This window comes from Macaca thibetana, chromosome 20 (assembly GCF_024542745.1).
Source record: "Macaca thibetana thibetana isolate TM-01 chromosome 20, ASM2454274v1, whole genome shotgun sequence".
In the NCBI taxonomy this organism is placed as follows: Eukaryota; Metazoa; Chordata; class Mammalia; order Primates; family Cercopithecidae; genus Macaca; species Macaca thibetana.
This window is the reverse complement of record NC_065597.1, coordinates 61,285,794-61,306,258: the sequence shown is the minus strand read 5'-3', so window position 1 is coordinate 61,306,258 and position 20,465 is coordinate 61,285,794. Positions and strand designations below refer to the sequence as shown.

Genomic DNA, 20,465 nt, shown 5'->3' with positions numbered 1-20,465 from the left:
ACCCTGAGATTTTCCAGAGAAGTGGGAGGGTGGGCAACGTTTCTCCAGGCCCCAGGAACACACCAACAAGAACAAGTATGTGACAGAAATCGTCAATTAAACATGACCTGGGAAAACAGTCACACTTCCTAAAGACATTTTATTCCAGCATTAATGGCATGCAGAAGTTTTCCTTTGCGTACCAATTGAGTATGTACCTAGAACTGCTCGGATGGAAAGTGAGCACAGTCATATCAACACAGTCATATCAACAGAAAAGGAGGGAACTTACGCTGTATGTTCACCTCCTGAAAATAGGATCGAAACAACCACACTTAAGAGAAAAATATTTGCTAGGTACATAGTATATACATAAACTATAAGGCCTGAAGGAGAGTGGTCACTTGGCTTTCCTTCCCTTCCTCCGTCCTCTTTCTCTCTTTTTCTCTCTCTCTCTTTTTCTCCCTCCCCTCCCCTCCCTTCCTCTCCCCTCCTCTCCTCTCCTTTCTTTCTTTCTTGAGACCGAGTCTTGGAGTCTTGTTCTGTCGCCCAGGCTGCAGTGCAGTGGCGCCATGTGTTCTCACTGCAACCTCAGCCTCCTGAGCTCAAGCGAGTCTCCTGCCTCAGCCTCCCGCCTCAGCCTCCCAAGTAGCTGGAAGGACCACCATTCACAGCTAATTTTTCTATTTTTAGTAGAGACAAGGTTTTGCCATGTGGGCCAGGCTGGTCTCAAACTCCTGACCCAAGGAGATGGAATAACAGGCGTGAGCCACCATGCCCAGCCTGCTTGGATTTCTATCAAATGATTTTATCACATGAAAGTCTAGATTGGTAATTGTTTCTGATCTAGAACAGCTGCAAGAAACACTCACCTTTGTAAAGAATCCTTCATTTCCTCTAAAGTTTGGATACGTTTTCCCAGCCTCCCACATATATAGATACTTTTAAGTCTGCCACTCTAAGCCTCAGTTTCCTCTGTACAACTGGGAAAGAGTATCTGTGCCTTACTGCATGTTTAAAAGGTCTAGACAAGACAATAAAGGATGTTCCTAGCACGCTAATAGTATAAACCCAATAAATAGTCCTTTCTTCCGCTATTTATGTCATTTTGTTATTTGGGATTGGATCTCTAGCACTTAATTCTTAGTGTATCTTCAATATCAAAATGTATACTATGAGTTCATATGCTTGGGTCAAGAAAAAAATCAAAAGAAAAAGAACAGATACAAAGAGATTACATTTTTTTTTTTTTTTGAGACAGAGTTTTGCTCTTGTCACCCAGGCTGGAGTGCAATGGCACAATCTCAGCTCACTGCAACCTCCACCTCCCCGGTTCAAGCGATTCTCCTGCCTCAGCCTCCCGACTAGTGCACAGGTGTGCACCACCATGCCAGGCTAATTTTTGTATTTTTAGTAGAGACGGGGTTTTGCCATGTTGGCCAGACTGGTCTCGAACTCTTGACCTCAGGTGATCTGCCCGCCTCGCCCTCCCAAAGTACTGGGATTACAGGCGTGAGCCACTGCACCTGGCGAGATTAAATTTTTAAAAATGTGTTTTGTGTGGTATTTGTTGAGCACCAGTTGTTCTGGAATTGCTACAACATAGGATATTCCAGCGTCCTAATTTTTGCTACTTCCTCCTTGGAGGAAGTGCCCTTTTATGTCTTTCATGCCCTCACTGCCAGTGCTGGGCCCCCAAGCCCCCGAGGATCTGTTGAGTACCTGCTGAGACACTTTTCTGAGTACCAGAGCTCAGACCCAAAGCCTCAGCACTGTTTTGGGTTGGACAGACTTTGTCACGCCGTGCCTAGCACTCTAATACAGTTCCTGCCACCACCCGAACCAGACCCGCACGGCTCCTGGCACATTCTAAATACCTCTGAGAGTTTAATGCAGACCCTTAACAGGGCTTGAACTTTGTACTTGCACTCATTATGGGACCTTATTAAAGTAAATGAGCAAGTCAAATTGGTTGATTCCACAGGTTCTGCACCTGATATCCTGACCTACATCCTGCTGATACTAATAGGATTAAACACTGAAAACAAACCAGGTGGAAGGGATCCATTAAGTCTCCACCTGGCACCGCCAGGGGTCTTGCTCGATGAATGGTGCTGCAGAAGAAAGCTCGATTCACTCAAGTTCTCTGATTCAGTTAAAAGTTGTCAAGATGTCTCTTTTTCTCTTTTTTTTTTTTTTTGGTAGCGCTGACGAAGTACAAAATCTACAATTTTTTTTTTTAGCTCAAATCTTGTGGCAGTGACAGCTTTACTGTCAATGGGAGGGAAAAAACCCCTATTTTAATTACAGTATTATAAATTCAAAACCCTAAATAACTTATAGAAAGTTTTCACTTAAAACGATGAAAGCTATAAAAGGAACTAATCTATTAATGCAGTCTATTATTAGTTATTTTAATTTTAATATTTTTCAGATTATGCTGATATAGAGGGGAAAAACGAAAACCTTGTCCCTGAGAAGTAATAAACTAAAAAAATCCAGAAGAGAAAGATATGAAGGACAGGAATGCAAGAGGGGAAACTCTCCTGCCCCTCTAAATCCTGCTCAGTATGATCTCTAGAAATCATGCTAACATTTATTATTTTAACATTTGTTGAGCACATGAAACATGACAGTGGTAATAAAGGTATCAAATATGAAGACTAAGGATGCTACAGATTAAAAACTTCTCCAATACTTTTTCTTTTTTTTCTTGAGACAAGGTCTCGCTGTGTCCCCAGGTTGGAGTGCAGTGATGTGATCATAGCTCATTGCAGTCAAAACTCCTGGGCTCAAGCGATCCTCCTGATTCAGCCTCCTGAGTAGCTGGGACTACAGGTCCATGCAGCTAATTTTTTTTTTTTTTTTTGTAGAGACAAGGTCTCACTATATTGCCCAGGCTGGTGTCAAAACTTCTGGGCTCAAGCCATCCTCCCACCTCAGCTTCCCAGAGTGGTAGGATTATCGTTGTAAGCTACCATGCCTGGCCCCCTCCAATAGTTAATTCAGGGAAAGGAGAGGAAGTAAGTAAAGAGAGACACCCAGAGTCAAGGAGACAGCTAAAACATCCAATCCAGGCTTCAAACACGAGTTTAAGTTTTCTGTTGAAATTCAGTTTCAGCATAATGTATAAAAAGCATATGTGACATTTTTACTACTTGTCTGTTTTCATTAATATCAATAAGATTCAGAAAACTCCCCACAGATCGGGCCACATGCAAAAGTGGATTAATTAAAACAGTGATTTCATAGCTTGGGTATGAATCAAGTTCCATTGCTTGACTACTACGTTCCTTTGATTTGATTGTTAGTTCTGCTAACCGTGACAACTGTCACAATGTGAGACAAAGGAGAATGATTATAATTGTGTCTGGGTCAGTGTCTCTCAACACATAACCTTGGTTAAAAGCACTGGTTTTCTTTTGTGTGTGTGTATGTGAGACAGGGTCTCACTCTGTTGCTCAGGATGGAGTGCAGTGGTGCAATCTTGGCTCACTGTAGCCTGGACCTCCCCGGGCTTAGGGAGTCCCCTTACTTCAGTCTCCTAAGTACCTGGGACTACAGGCACGCACCACCACACCCGGCTAATTTTTGTATTTTCAGTAGAGACGTGGTTTTGCCATGTTGGCCATGCGGGTCTTGAACTCCTGACCTCAAGTGATCCACCCATCTTGGCCTCCCAAAGTGCTGGGATTACAGGCGTGAGCCACCAAGCCTGGCCTCACCGGCTTTCTTGTAGGACAGACTTAATGGCTCTGGGACTTTGGGTAACTCACATAACCCTTTGGGCCTCCGTTTTCTTAACCGTAAAATGGATAATGATGACTATCTCAAGGATTTAAATGAAATAATTTCTGTTACACATTAAGCATTGTCCTGGCCCCAGTAGAAAGCACTCAATAAGCAGTGGCTATAATTACTGTCACTGTGACTGCTGCCTTGCTGGACCACCCCCAGCAGCAGGGAACGGCCTTTTCCATGTGCTGACTGACAAGATGCCCTTCTGGCCTCTTGCTCTGGCCCTGCGTGGTGTGTGTGCATGAAGGGCTGAGTGAGGCATATCTGCGGGTTGGAGAGGACATGGGATTCAGCTCAGGTGGGCCTGGGTCTGCCTTTCGGCTGTGCTTCTTTTTTTTTTTTTTTGAGGCGGAGTCTCGCTTTCTTGCCCAGGCTGGAGGGCAGTGGCCGGATCTCAGCTCACTGCAAGCTCCGCCTCCCGGGTTCACGCCATTCTCCTGCCTCAGCCTCCCGAGTAGCTGGGACTACAGGCGCCCGCCACCTCGCCCGGCTAGTTTTTTGTATTTTTTAGTAGAGACGGGGTTTCACCGTGTTAGCCAGGATGGTCTCGATCTCCTGACCTCGTGATCCGCCCGTCTCGGCCTCCCAAAGTGCTGGGATTACAGGCTTGAGCCACTGCGCCCAGCCTCGGCTGTGCTTCTTAAGAGCAGCATGGCCCTGCACACTTAGCCTCTCTGAGCCCAGGCATCTGCTTCATCAAATAAGGATGATGAAATAAGGAGAGAAATGGCTCCTACTACAGCATCTAGCATGTAGTAGGCTCTCAACAGGTGCTAATTTCCTGTTTCGTTTGCTTCTTATGTAATTCTGCTTAGGAGAGAAATCCAGGTTGCCTGGGGGTTTTGCTGGAAACAGTGAAAACTCTGCTACTGAAAATAACATGTAGGAGGGGCCTCAGCACACATTTAAATGCACATTTTAAATATTGAGGCTGCTTTAAACACATCAGCAAAACCTCTACACCACGGAGGAGAGAGAGATTACCAAAATAGACTAGCCATCTTTAACAAGGAGACCCCCCAGGCCTTATGCTACCCGAGCCAGAGCTTTTTAGGATTCCTCAAATTAAATTGATCCTAAAAATATCTGCTCTGGTGGAAGACTACATGGGCTTTGCCACCAAGTGAAGCCTCGCTATAATTTCTCCCCCAAAATAGGAGTTTCTAGAGCATTTAGAGTCCACAGCCTTCAGCAAGATCTAATACAAACCTGCTGGAGAAAGCTCCTTCTTCATTCTTTTTAATTTCTTGGCCTTTTTCCTTCCCTCTGAGAGGGGCTCTGCACAGGAGTCAGTCTGCTCAAGCTCAGCGTCGGAAATCTCCCCCGACACTCCGTCCTCCAGGCCAGCTTCCTCTTGACTAGGACTCAAATTTCTCTTTCCTACTGTGCTGGGAGCTGTAAAACTGAAATGCAAAAAGTGGAACAACATGAAAGGTGCTGAGAGTTACAGGAAGACTAGTCTATAAAAATATTTTAATACTCTTAATTCTATTAACACTCAGCCAGCCATCAACAACATGGGCAGCTGCTGCCTGTGTGTAAAAATTAAAGACCTTATTATGAACTGAACTCTGAAAGTTTACCTATAACAAGCTTATTCAGAAAAAAGTCCTAAATTAGGCTTCTAAATAGATATATACAAATCTAAGCTGATCCGAGTGCTCAAGAACAAATTTGTAAAGTTCCTAGTCTCTATTTTGATAAAACTATTGTAACCGAATAGTAGAATAGAATAGTAGAGACACTATAACTAAATAATAGTTTTGATTACATTAAATCAGAAGATAGGATTATTCCCTTCATGACTGCCTAATGGATAAACAGCATAACTGCAGAATTCTTCAATCAGTTTGCTATCCCACTGCTTAAAATTTGGATATAGTTACAGAGCATACCCTACCTTCATGTAATCCTCTTCCTTTCCAAAAAGATGACTTGTTAAATGTGTAATTAAATCTGGTTTCATTTTGAAAGCTTTATAGGATTTGACATATTGAATTAAATCAGATTATGTGTCCTGATTTTTCCTTAAGAAAATGTTCCCTGAAATATAACTAGATAAAAACCGTGTCCACATAGCCAGTGAGTCCTTTCTCCTCTAAACGGGTCTTAGAGATTTTTTTATTATAGCCCCCAAGTTATGAAAAGCCTCAAATAAATTCAAAGCATTCTATTTAGGAGATGCCATTCAAGCACACAGGGAGGGTGGGGACTGAGAGAGATAAAATGATCCTATCACCTTTTCCTAGGAGGTGGGTGCTTTTAAATTCTATCTATCTATCTATCTATCTATCTATCTATCTATCTATCTATCTATCTGATTATTTCTGAGACACGGTCTTGCTCTGTCACCTAGACTGGAGTGCAGTGGTGCAATCTTGGCTCACTGTAGCCTCTGTCTCCCGGGTTCAAGTGATTCTCCTGCCTCACCCTCCCAAGTAGCTGGGATTACAGGCACCCATCACCATGCCCGGCTAATTTTTTTTTTTTTTCCTGAGACAGAGTCTCACTCTGTCCCCCAGGCTGGGGTGCAGTGACACAATCTCAGCTCACTGTAATCTCTGGCCCCCAAGTTCAAGCGATTCTCCTGCCTCAGCCTCTTGAGTAGCTAGGATTACAGACATGCGCCACGAAGCCCAGCTAATTTTTGTTTTTTTAGTAGAGACAGGGTTTCACCACGTTGGCCAGGCTGGTCTCCAACTCCCGACCTCGTGATCTGCCCGCTTCGGCCTCCCAAAGTGCTGGGATTATAAGCTTGAGTCACCACGCCTGGCCTCTGCTAATTTTTGTATTTTTAGTAGAGGTGAGATTTTGCCATGTTGGCCAAGCTGGTCTTGAATGATGGACCTCAAGTGATCTGCCCGCCTCGGCCTCCCAAAGTGCTGGGATTACATGTGTGAGCCACCACGCCCAGCCAGGAGGTGAATAGTTTAAAATGTTCTATATAAAAAACTCTGGCTCCCTAAATATTCAAGTTCCTCCACATTACTCCTGCACTCAACATCTTCCCTGAATCTGCCAACCGTACTTGACGGTACACTCAGGGGACGGAGGAGAACACATTGCCTTCCTGGTGGTTCTCTAAGGCATGGGAAGCAGAAGAGGCTGGAGCACTCATCCTCCTATGACTGGCTGGCTAGCCAGCCTTTCATTTGTCCTCTTTTTCATGTCTATTATAGACAGCTTTCTGAAACATCTCTTTTAATTGAGGGACTATGGAAAAAAGTGAGGGTATTAATGGTAATGTTTTGGGGGGGTGCTGTTAAAAATGTATGCTAAAGTTTCCTGTTTAAAAACTGATACCTTTAAGAAGATTTTTTAAAGACTAGAAAAAGTTTGGCTGATTTCAGAAAATTTAGAAAATTCAGAAAGTATAAGAAGATAATAATGGTTCTTCCATCACGAAAGGGGAAGAGGCCTAAAAATTCCTTTGCATTGCAAATTCAGGAACCTGGTAGCCTCTGAGACATACAAAAATGTTTAATGAAAACTCAGCTAGAACCACGGGCATTAAAAATACTCTGTGAAATATAAAGTCTAGAAATAGCTGCAACTGTACATAGAAATCTACTATATAACAGTGGTATCTCTAAATACTGGGGCATATATGGACTTCAAAATAATGGTGTTGGGACAAGCAGAAAAGGATAACATTAGAACCATTCCTCACACCATATGAAAGAATAAATGCCTAATGGATTAGATATCTAAATGCAAAAACGGGAACTTTACAGGTACTAAAAGAAAACGTGGGTGAATGCCTCCAAGATCTAGGTGTAGAAAAAGGTTTTCTTGTCATGTCTCACAATCCAGACATAATAAAGGATTTATGAATGTGACCTCATAGATGTAAACATCTTTTGCAGGGCAATAAATAACATAAGCAAAGACAAATGACAAACCAGGAGGAAATATTTGCAACCTGTATCACCGATAAAGGATTAATATCTCTAACAAATTATAACTCAAACTTGCAGAGAAAAAGAAAGACCAAAAGTCCTATAGAAAACTGAAAAAGCTATGAATAAACAGCTCATTACACACACTCCTTAAACACATGAAAAGATGTTCAACTCCATTCATAATGCAAAATAAAAACACTGAAATATCACTTCTCATCCACTAGGTTTTTAGACTGGCAAAAATCTTCAAAAGCTTGATAATATACTCCATTAGTAAACTGGGGAAATGGGTCCTTTCTCACATTACTGGTACGAATGCAAAATAGCACAACTTATTCTTATGGAAGGAATGTGGCAATATCTAACAAAACCGCATACACTTCCAGGAATTTAGAAGATACACCTCCTACAATGCAAAAATATGTATGTACAAGTTATTCATTACAGCATTATTTGGAACTGCAAAATACTGCAAAGTACCTAAATGTTTAAGCATAAAAAACTGGTTGAATACAAAACAGCACATACAATCAATGAATTACTAAGCAGTTACCAAAAAGAAAGATCTCAAAGAACCGAAAATGATGATGGAATGATTTCCAGTAAAATATGTGCAAAAAGCCAAGTGCAAAAGAACAACTTATGAACCTGGTATGCCCAATCTCAAATAGGGTGTGGGAGAGAACTGCAAACAAATCCTGAACCCTTTAGTAGGTTTGCTTCTGTAGTAGAATGAGTGAAGCAATTCTGAAAACACTTAGCTGCATGATAGCATTGGGTAAATCAGTAAATGTGCTGATGTTTCTGGAAGACAGACATAAACATATTAGAATAAGGGAAGATAAGGAAGAACCCTCTGAGGATAGACTGAAATTGGAGATATGGGTTTGGGCTTGTGATTTCTAAAATAAGTATGCATATATGTGTTCATATTTATGTATACATACACATATATATACACGTATATTTATTCAGGGATAGATAATTGTATCTATCCAGGCACAAAATTCCCAGCTCTGTCTACAGAAAGGACATAGAAACACAGACACCACAGAAGCAATGGGCATACCTACTGTCCAGATCTTAGTTTCTAATACCCTACCAAAAGGAACTAGGGCTCCTCAAATAAGTGGCTGATTCCAGGCTCAAGGGAGATAAATTATAAAATGAGTCTAAAATATTTTGCAATACCAAAAAGTAAAAAACTTTTAGGCATGTCACAGGGAAATAGGAACTAGCTTGAATGGAAAGGGCTCCCACTGGGAAAATCTGAGACAATGTATGCCCTCTAATTTATTAGGGGGCAGTAATAAATTCTGAATCATTGAAAAAAAAAAAAAGGAATCCATGAGTCTACATCAATACGTAAGACAAGGAGAGGGAAGGGAAAGAAGAACTCCAACTCTCCACTATAAACCTAAATTTAAATTGCTTGGCACATCATCCAGGATCCTCTATCATCTGGGTCCCAATCTGCTTTCCTGGCCTATCTTTCACTAGGCAGCCAAGCTGCAGAGACTATATAGGTTTACCTAACGAAGTCCATCGTCCGTACTCTCCCACATGCCCATCATCCCACCAGAAGTTTATCAGCCCAAATAAATCCCACACTGCCCATTTCAATGTTACCGTTCATGCTAAGACCCTACCGCCCATCTCCTCCTGCTCAACATCACTCTCCTCCAGGAATGTTCCCAATCCCTGTTTACTGTTCTTTCCATGCTTCCCATAACACTCTGCTTGTCTGTCTCAAGAGGACTTTAACTCGTTCATCTTATTTTTTATAATAAACCGAAACTAGGAGCAGTGCATCCACAGGAGAATGGATAAACTGGGCTATATTCATACAATGAAATATAATTCAGCAATTAAAAAATGAATTACTGTTAACTCCAACAACACAGATGAATCTCAAACATTCTAAGTGAATAAAGCCTTCACAGGAAAGGGTGGGTATTTTATAAACCCATTTATATGAAATTCCAGAAAAGGCTAAACTAATCTTCAGAGAAAAAAATTCAGAAAAATGACGGATATGGGACGGTAGGCAGGGATTGACTGGTGGAACATGAGGGAACTTTCCGGGGTGATGTTAATTTTCTGTGTCTTTATAGGAGTGTGGTTTGGTCAAAACTCCTATCTTGGCCAGGTGTGGTGGTTCACACTTGTAATCCCAACAGTCAGGGAGGCCAAGGAAGGAGGATTGCTTGAGCCCAGGAGTTCAAGACTAGCCTGGGCAATGTGGCAAAACCCCGTCTCCAAAGAAAAAAAAAATACAAAAAATTAGCCAGGTACAGTGGTGGCATGCCTGTAGTCCCACCTATTTGGGAGGCTGAGGTAGGAGGACTGCTTGAGTCTGGGAGTTTGAGGTTTCAGTGAGCCATGACCATCCCACTGCACTCCAGCCTGGGTGACAGAGACCTTGTCTCAAACAACAACAACAACAACAACCACTTCATATCTCAACATCATGTGGCTATTCTATGGACATAGAGATTGATTCATTTTAGCATTAACTGCAAGCAATGATTTTGAAGGCACTTACTAGAATACACTGGTTGTGTCCTAACCACAGGTTATTATGGTATTTTTGGCCAACAAGACCCATGCATCTGTAATGCTCCTCTCCATAAACAACTGACTGCTCTGCAACAAGGACTCCACCAGATGTGCTTCTGCAGGGTTCTTGTTTCTATGTAACATTTAAGTTTACAAAGAATTTTCCTGAATAGTTTCTCAATTAATTTACAACTTTATTTATTTATTCATTTAGGGACAGAGTCTTGCTCTGTTACCCAGGCTGGAGTGCAATGTTGGTACACTGTAACCTCCATCTCCCCGGTTCAAGTGATTCTCGTGCCTCAGCCTCCCAGCTAATTTTTGTATTTTTAGTAGAAACAGGGTTTCACCATGTTGGCCAGGCTGGTCTTGAAATCCTGACCTCAGGAGATCAGCCTGCCTCGGCCTCCCAAAGTGCTAGGATTACAGGCGTGAGCCACCGCACCTGGCATACAGCATATTTCTTAATTGCTAATCTGTAGTTTCTGCTCTCAAATAAGTCTTTTGCTTCCTAGGAGAGGTTAATGGTTATTGGGCATCCTGCCTGAGAAAGTTCTCAGATATATGTGGAATTAGTTTATTTCATATAATGTTTCTATATGTATGTAAGACCTGGCATCCTCTAATAAAAAATAAAAGCTGTGATTATATCCCATATAACTTAACTACGGCAGTTTTAAATAAAAAATAGTTCTAATTATACATTAAAAACCAGATATATGTAACACTGCCTTTATAAATGTGATTATATATTTGGAAGGTACTGCTGTGCACACGTGTGTGTGCACTCATGTGTGTAGCACTCTCAATACCTGTATGTTGATGAGGCATTCTTTTATTAACTGATTTTAAATGTCAAAAGGTAAAATGAGAGGCAAAACAATCTCCCATTCATATGGTCAGATTTTACATACAGATTTATAATGTACAAAGTGAGCTAGTTTATAATGAATATGAAATGGACATTTAAATCCACTGTAAGAAGTGGTGATTACTTAAAAAATAAAATGTCACAGACACAGCTTGGTATGCTAAAATTGAACATTAAACTTTGATTAGTGTTTTGTTAAAAGCTAAGTTACTGTCAATTATCCATCAAATTCCACAAGTGTGAACATCTCCAGTAACTTTTTCCTTTTAGTAGAAAAAAATGTTTGCTTATAGAAAGACCATATTTTCAAACCCCTACAAATACCTTTTTCCATAAGACAGTAACAAAAATCTAGCTGCCATATGAACATCTTCCCCATTTTAGTTAGGGTATTATTTACATGTAATGGAATTCACTTATTTTAAATGTACAGTTTGGTTAACTTTGGGAATTGCTTATAACCATGTAACTATTACTACAATTGAGATACAGAACAATGCCCTTTCCCTAAAAAGATTCCTCGTGTCACTCTGTACTCACTCCACGTTGTCACAGCAACCATTAATCTGCTTACAGTCCTATTTATGTAGTTTTGCCTTTTCCAGAAGTTCATGTGAATGAAATCACACAATATTTAGTCTTTTGTTTGACTCTTTTCACTTAGCATAATACTTTGAGAGTCAGCCACATGGCTGTTAGTACTAGTACTTTATTTCATAGTATGGCTGGATCACAATTTATTCATTTACCAGTTGATGGACATTTGGGCTGCTTCCAAGTTTTTGTCATTATAAATAATGCTGGTATGAATATTTGGGTAAAAGCTAGCTTTTACTATTAAAAACATAAGTTTTTATTTTTCAAAGATAAATACCTAGAAGGATTTCTGGGTGATATATACAAATATGTTTGCAATTTATGTTTAACTTTACAGGAAACTGCCAAACTATTTATTGGCCATCTGTGTATCTTTTTTGAAGAATCTGTTGAAATGTTTTGACCTCATCCCCCTTTTAAAAAAATGGGTGGTTTTCTGAATTGCCGAGTCTATATTGTAAGAGTACATATGATCATGATACAACTATTTTGCATGTAGATACAACTATGTTATTAGATCTGCAGTTTGAAAATTTTTGGCCCGGTGTGATGGCTCATGCCTGTAATCCTAGCACTCTGGAAGCCAAGGTGGGTAGATCGCTTGAGCTCAGGAGTTCAAGACCAGCCTGGGCAACATGGTGAATCCCCACCTCTATTTAAAAGAAAAAAAGGAAAAGAAATTTTTTTCCACAGTGTGTACCTTCTCTTCAGTTTCTTAATAGTATCTTTTGAAGAAAAGAATATTTAATTCTGACTAAGTCCAATTTATCAACATTTTTCTTTTATGGCTCATGCTTTTGTTGTCATATCTAAGAAACCTTTGCCTAATGCAAGATACTAAGATTTCCTTTCATTTTTTTCTTCTACCAGTGGTTATCATTTTAGCTTTTCCATTTAGTTCTATGAGTCGCTTCAAGTTCATTTTAAATGTGGTGTAACGTAAGAACAGAAATGTGTTTTTTGGCATAGTTACCCAGTTGTTTCAGTACTGTATGCTGACAAAACCTTCCTTCGCCTACTGGATTAGCAGCACCTCTGTCAGGAATTTTTGTTTTTTCCAAATTCTCAACAGTCATTAGCTTCGAGATTCAGAAATGAGAAATTCAGAATTCCCAAATCATAAAATATTCTGCATTTTTCATAGCACTGTGTTATATATTGTTGAATAATGAGTTATAAATAGCAAATCACTTTTATGTGATACAGTTATACTGAAAGCTTCAGGGGTTAGTTCTACAAAGTAATATATAATAATATACGCACAGGTTATTACGAACGAATACACTGTGAGAAAAGCAACCTCTACCTGATATAGACATTTGTTAACAGAAAACATTAAAAACACAGCAGCACCAAACGAATGCCAAATAAATATCATTTAAAAATTGAAAGATGCCACAAATATTTAAAAGTTATTCTTAAATGATCTTTAAAACACACAAGCATTAATTAATATTTGTTTTGTGAAAAATATTCCAAATGTGGAAAAGCTTCATGTTATGCTGAACATTGGTCAAGAGTTGGTCAAACTCTTCAGAGTGTGTCCAAAGCAGTTGGGATTTAGACTACATACGGCTTCATATAAGCCCAATTCCTTTCCTAGTGTTGAAAATATTTTGTCTGCTTGCCTTTGATTTTGCCTTGATTTTGCTTTTCCTAATTCAAATTTTATATCAGCTGATTTCACATTAAGAGTATTCCACAATCATATTCACACATCTTCTCTTTACATTTCTCCTGTAAAAGTATTTACAAAGAACTGTAGCCTACATTAAATATTCAAACATTGGAAAACACCAGTGAACATTATTGGATTCTATGAAGATAATGTAACATTTGGCTATCCTAGCAAAGTTAACAGCACCACACAGGAATCATGCTTCAAAGCTACCAACTTAAAGGTTGCTGCCAAAACTTACATCTTCCAACAAGACTTGCAGGATTTTGTAAAGTGTACTCATGTGCATAACTCAATAGATTTTTATTGAGAAGAATGACTCACTATTAATAGCAGGCAAGGCCATAAACACATACTTGCAATATGGTGACAGTGACAAGCAAGAATGACTTGATTGGACTGTGACCCCTTCTCTCCTACATGTTGCTGTCCTGGTTCTGAAATGATGACCTTAATCTATGACTCTATGACTGTGCTCTTGCCTTTGACCTGATGCTGGATAATTCCTTTAAACTAGTAATGCCCATGTTGGCTGTTAAAATTTTAATTCTTGCAGAATTTTTCCTTTTCCTGATTTCTTGACTCATTTTGCTCACAATTTGGAATAAGAGTCAAATGTCTCTAAATGCTAAGAAGGAATTCCTGCATGGAAAAAATATGGGAAATCAACTGATCACACATGTGTGGTTGTATTCTTGGACTCTCTATTCTGTTTCGCTATCTGTCTTTCCTTACCCAGCCCCACACTGTATTACTACAGTTTTACAGTAAGTTTTTTTTCTTTTTTTTTTTTTAAACCGATGGGGTCTGACTCTGTCACCTGGGCTAGAGTGCAGTGGTGCAATCACAGCTCACTGCAGCCTCAACCTCCCAGGCTCAAGCGATCCTCCCACCTCTGCCTCCTGAGTAGCTGGGACTACAGGCATGCACTACCACACCTGACTAATTTTTAATTTTTTTTGTAAGAATGGGGGTGTCTTGCTATGTTGCCTCAGGCTGGTTTTGAACTTCTGGGCTCAACTAATCCTCCCTCCTTGGCCTCCCAAAGTGCTGGTATTACAGGTGTGAACGACCATGCCTGGCTTACAGTAAGTCTTAAAGACAGGTAGAGAAAGTCCTTTAGTTGGCTGGAACGTTCATGCTGCTGTATAAAATAACAAACAGTCCCCTTTCGTTTTAAAGAGCTGCTGTTTACAACATTCTCTTATTTGGTAACTGTATATCACCCTTTGAAGCTGGACACATGTACACTCCCATTTTGCAGACAAGAAACCTCATCTTCAGGGTAAATGACCTCCCCCAGGTACTGCTGCTGGGCAGGTCTGAGACTGCACTCCAAGTTCAATGTCCTTGGCACTACTTTATAAACTCCCATCTTCCTAGGGCCAGCTCTCCTCACTGTGCCAGTCTCAACTGAAAAGAGACCACCCCCCAACCCCCGTGGAGGAGTCCAAATAGCCACTTACCTTGTCACATTCATTCCTCTGCCCTGTTTTATTTTTCTCCTCCTACTTGCCTCTGCCTTGTTTCTTATTTATGTCCTTACTTATCTATTCTCTCTCTCTGCCACTAGAATGTATGTTCTATGAGAGCAGGCTCTTAACTGCTTGTGCTCTCCGTACCTGGCACAGGGCCTGGCACAGAGTTAAGTCCTTGGCCAAGGTTTGCTGAATGGATGAAATAAGTGAAAGCTACCTCCTTAAAAGCAATAATGCAAGTGACAAACAACAAATTGCTTATTTCATCCTGAATTAGAAATAATATTAACATAGTTTACATTCCAGTGCATGGGCAACTTCTCCTGCTAGGCTGAATGAAAGCACATTCCCTATTAGATGTAGCTAAGGGATTGAGGGAATGTCCCACCGTGCAAACTACCTCACATAGCAAAATGAACTGGAGAGATCCGGTAAGTGGGAGCTAGAAATGCCTTTTTATTGTGTTCACAAACTCTCATGGTGAATTTGAATTCTATGAGCATGACTGTTTCTGTGTTTGGGGCTCAATTTAGGCGGGAGAGGGGAAGATGTTGGACAACCTATGTTCAGTTCAGAAGCCAAACCCTCAGAGATAAACCAGGATTCTTATTTCTAACAAAGAATTTGAGTGTTGGGGCCAGGCACAGTGACTCACACCTGTAATCCCTGCACTTTGGGAGGCCGAGGTGGGCAGATCACTTGAGGTCAGGAGTTCGAGACCAGCCTGGCCTAACATGGTGAAACTTTGTCTCTACTAAACATACAAAAAACAACTGGGCATCATGATGCACGCCTGTAATCCCAGCTACTCGGGAGGCTGAGGCAGGAGAATTGCTCGAACCCGGGAGGCGGAGGTTGCAGTGAGCCAAGATCGCGCCACTGTACTCCAGCCTGGGCGACAGAGTGAGACTCTGTCTCAAAAGAAAAAAAAAAAAAAAAAAAAAAAAGAGTCTGAAAACAAACTTAGCATTAAATCAGGTCTGAATGGTAGCTGTCTGGTAATAAAGGACATCTCTTGTGGAATAGGGGTGTGTGTGTGTGTATGTGTATGTGTGAGAGAGGGGGGAGAGAGAGAGAGAGAGAGAGAAAACATGAAAGCATTGTATGTGTTCCATCCTAGACATAAAGCTTATTTGTGAATATGAGGCTTAAGAGAAAAACTGGTTCAACATTACAAAGAATCAATGGCATTCAATAAGAAATACTTTTCACAAGAACCTGTTTTGAATATTTCAAACAATCCCCTACTGTCAACTCGCTTTAACATGAAAAAGATTAACTGATACAAACATGAAAGATATTACATTAATAATAACTTCTAAATGTAAAATATATAATCAGTATACAATTAGTTGGACCTGAATTTAGAACATCTGAAATTTTCAGAGGCTAGGATGAAATTTACTTTTGTACTAAAATTTACCTTTTGACTTCAATGAAAGGACTTACTAATCAAATTAGCAACATAATCAAGGCTATAAGAAAAACAAAACATCATCCCTGCATACCAAAAGGCCAACTATTTCAGAAAATAAACTACTTTTAAAAATTTTCCAGGAAGTTAAACATGACCGACTGAACACACTATTTATCTGCAAAGAGAAGATAACACCTACGGAGGAAAAGAGAAGAGGAAAGGCAGCATCAGAGAATGGGGTATCAGCTCACCTTGCAGGCACTCTCTTTGTAGAAGAAAAGCAGGGAGAAGAGTGGCAAAGAGCTCTGCATAGCGGCAGAAACAGAAATCTTAAGTGTTTTACAAAAGGCAGATTTACCCAAGAGAGCCCTGCAAAATCTCAGCACAACCAGGCCCTAGATTCCTAAAACGAGCAGGTGATAAGGACTGCAGCCATGTCAGGAGGGAGCAAGCCTGTAACAGGATCCCCCATCCCAGAGAATCCAGGGACTGGCATCACCCCAGGCCAGTAGGAGCTAGATAGGAGGTTTAGACCCGGGTAAAAATGATCTCTGCAGGCTCAGTGGCACCAGGTACAATGGTGAAGAGTGAGAGTGAGGCGATATGAGCTGACAAAATGGGGTAGCCATCCCTCACATACCAAGGAGTGAGGGCTCCAGCTCCCTTCTGCCAATCTGTACCCAGAGCACAGCAGTTAGGCTTGCATCCCCCAAGCTGAAAATCAGAGAATCCCCAAGCTGAAAATCAGAGAATCAATCTCTAAAAAAACGGAATCCTTACAGCTAGTATCATATTTAACACTGAAAGATTGAAAGCTTGATCCTCCTAAGATCAGGAACAAGACAAAGATGTCAGCTCTCACAACTTCTATTCAACAATGTACTAGAGGTACATTGCAATAAAGGCAAGAGAAAGAAAATGTGTATGGGAAAATTTGTACTGGGGAGATAAATGCAAATGTCTTTATTTGTAGATACGATTTCTTAAACAAAAAATACCCAATACTCTACAATAAATTATTAGAACTGATAAGTGAATAAGTAAGGAAGGTCTAAGAATAGAAGGTCAAAATAAAAAGGCTATTATATTTCTTTATATTAGCAATAAATGACTGGAAATGGAACTTTAAAAACATATGACTTACAACAGATCAAAAGGTAAAATACTAAGGGACAACTCCAGTATAGCACCTGCAAAATTTGTATGCTGAAAACTCTAATACACTGATGAGAGAAATCAAAGAAAGCCTAAGTAAGTGAAAAGATATACTACATTCATGGGTTGGAAGTCTATATGTAGTTAAGATGTTAATTCTCCTCAAAATGGTCTACAGGTTCAATACAATTCCAATCAAAGAGCTAGCAGGCTTTTTGTAGAAACTGACAAACTCGACTAAAATTTTTGTGGGAAAGTGAATACACTTTTATATAAAAAAGACAAGATTAAAGGGTACACTATTTGATTTCAAGACTCACTACAAAGCTACAGTAATCAAGACAGTATGGTACTGGTAAAAGAACAGACATATAGATCAATGGAAGAGAATAGTGTCCAGAAATAGAGCCACATGTATATGATCAAATGATTTTTGACTAACGAGTCATACATAATTCAGTAATTTGCTTTTCATAAAATAGTGCTGGAATAATTGGATATCTATATGCCAAAAATAAACTCATATCCATGCCTCATACCATATATAAAAATTAACTTGAAATAGATCATATACCTAAAATAAAACTAAGAATAATGAAAAACTGCTTAAAAATATAAGAAAATCTTGTGACCTTATTTAGGCAGAGTTCTTATGTAGATACAAGCAGCATAAGCCATAAAGGAACTGAATCAGTCTCAGAGAAAAGACAAATTAATTATAAAGCCAACTTTTCACCTCATCATTCTACATAGAAAGACCATCAATAAGATTTGTCTCCACACCCAGAGTTTCTCATCAATTTTTAGTTCATTTTTTTTTTTTTTTTTTTTTTTTTGAGACGGAGTCTCGCTCTGTCACCCAGGCTGGAGTGCAATGGAGTGCAGTGGCCAGATCCCAGCTCACTGCAAGCTCCACCCCCCGGGTTTATGCCATCTCTCCTGCCTCAGCCTCCCCAGTAGCCGGGACTACAGGTGCCCGCCACCTCGCCCGGTTAGTTTTTTGTATTTTTTTTAGTAGAGACGGGGTTTCACCGTGTTAGCCAGGATGGTCTCGATCTCCTGACCTTGTGATCCACCCGTCTTGGCCTCCCAAAGTGCTGGGATTACAGGCTTGAGCCACCGCGCCCAGCCTTTTTTTTTTTTTTTTTTTTTTTAAAGACAGAATCTTGCTCTGTCGCCCAGGCTGGAGTGCAATGGCGCGATCTCGCCTCACTGCAACCTCTGCCTCCCAGGTTCACGCCATTCTCTTGGCTCAGCCTCCCGAGTAGCGGGGACTACAGACGCCCACCACCACGCCCGGTTAATTTTTTTTTTTTTTTTTTTAATTTTTAGTAGAGATGGGGTTTCACTATGTTGGCCAGCATGGTCTCGATCTCCTGACTTCGTGATCCACCTGCCTCAGCCTCCCAAAGTGCTGGCATTACAGGCGTGAGCCACCGTGCCTGGCCGACAATTTTTAGTTCATTCTTAAAAACTAATGGATGGCCGGGTGCGGTGGCTCACGCCTATAATCCCAGCACTTTGGAAGGCCGAGATGGGCGGATCACGAGGTCAAGAGATCGAGACCATCCTGCCCAACATAGTGAAACCCTGTCTCTACTAAAAATACAAAATTTAGCCGGGCGTGGTGGCGCACAACTGTAATCCCAACCACTCAGGAGCTGAGGCAGGAGAATTGCTTCAATCCAGGAGGCAGTGCACTCCAGCCTGCCAACAGAGGAAGACTCCGTCTCAAAAAAAAAAATAATAATAAAAAGTAATAATAATGGATGGCCAAGAACAGCCAAATATTTAAATAAAGCTTCCAACATGACAGACAAAAACCAAAACAGACCAATATACAGACAGAAATAAAGAACTCTGAGGAAACAAGCACAGAGTAGGGAGCTGAAGGAAACTTTACAAACTATAGCCAGTCCTTGCTTTGCACGTAGTACAGGATCATAAAAACATCTGGACCACTGAAAGGTGAGTATTCTACACTCGTACTCTTTTGTAAGTTTGAATCAGCTTCCAAAGGGTTATCCTTTGGACTCTAAAGGTGTTCTCCACTCACCTTTAGATCAGAGAAAAATGGATTTTTCTGTGACCTTTAGAAATTTTTGTCAAAACATTACTAAGTCTCTGACTCCGGGTTAAAAACAGAGAAACAAACAAACAAAAAGTAAAGCCATAACACTTAGTACACCGCAATTTAAAACACCAGAAACCACTGGGAATTAAAGTGTTTTATTTATTTGTATAAAACTTATGTCCATATAATGATATAGATCAATGACTGAACAATAAATAAGAGACAAATCTCTTGTTCAGAAGAATTCGACACTCTTCCCCCAAGGAGGTGGAACACAACTCCCCACCACTTAGGCTTGGGCAGTGTACAGTGACTTCCTTTCAAAGAGCAAAGTGTGGAAAGAGGGAGAACAGTAACTTCATGTGGAGAGATCTGACAAACACCACCTCAACCCAGGTGATGAAGGTTAACATCACAAGTGAGAAATCATATTGACAGCATGTTCCCTGATATGAAGTGATGAGGATGGCACTTCATCATGGGTCTTCCATCCAAAACCCACAACCTTACTAAAACTACTAGAAAAATAACAGACAAACTCAAGTTGAAGGATATTCCATAGATTAGCTGACCAATTTTGTCCTGAAACTGTCAAGGTAATCAAAAACAAGGAGAGTCAGAGAAACCGTCGTGGTCTAAAGGAGCCTATGGAGATACGATGGCCAAATATAATGTGGTATCCTAGATGAGATCCTGAAACTAAAACAGTAAAAGGACATTAGGTAAAAACCAAGGAAATGTGAATAAAGTATGAGCTTTTGTTAAAAACAAAAAACCTTATTCAGAGTAGTTTAAACAGTGTGTGCCTTCTTCTTGCCATGTAACTTATGATATGGAGTGAGTGTTTCTTCTATGCCTGGGTGAACTGTTGTACTCCTTTGTAAGTTTGAATCAGCTTCCAATGGGTTATCCTTTGCGCTTTCAATGTAGTGAAGTATCTCTGCGAGCTCCTTTAAT

The 20,465-nt window shown here is 40.3% G+C and overlaps 1 protein-coding gene across 2 annotated transcripts in view; it reads right to left on the bottom strand.

Annotated features, from left to right (window-relative positions):
* The window catches only part of PARN (poly(A)-specific ribonuclease), a 189,496-nt gene that overhangs the window by 6,407 nt on the left and 162,624 nt on the right, over window positions 1-20,465 (bottom strand). For both annotated transcript variants that reach the window (XM_050774092.1, XM_050774093.1), the window contains exon 23: window positions 4,987-5,180. In XM_050774092.1, the coding sequence (XP_050630049.1) occupies window positions 4,987-5,180 (194 nt within the window). The remainder of the gene's footprint in view (window positions 1-4,986; window positions 5,181-20,465) is intronic.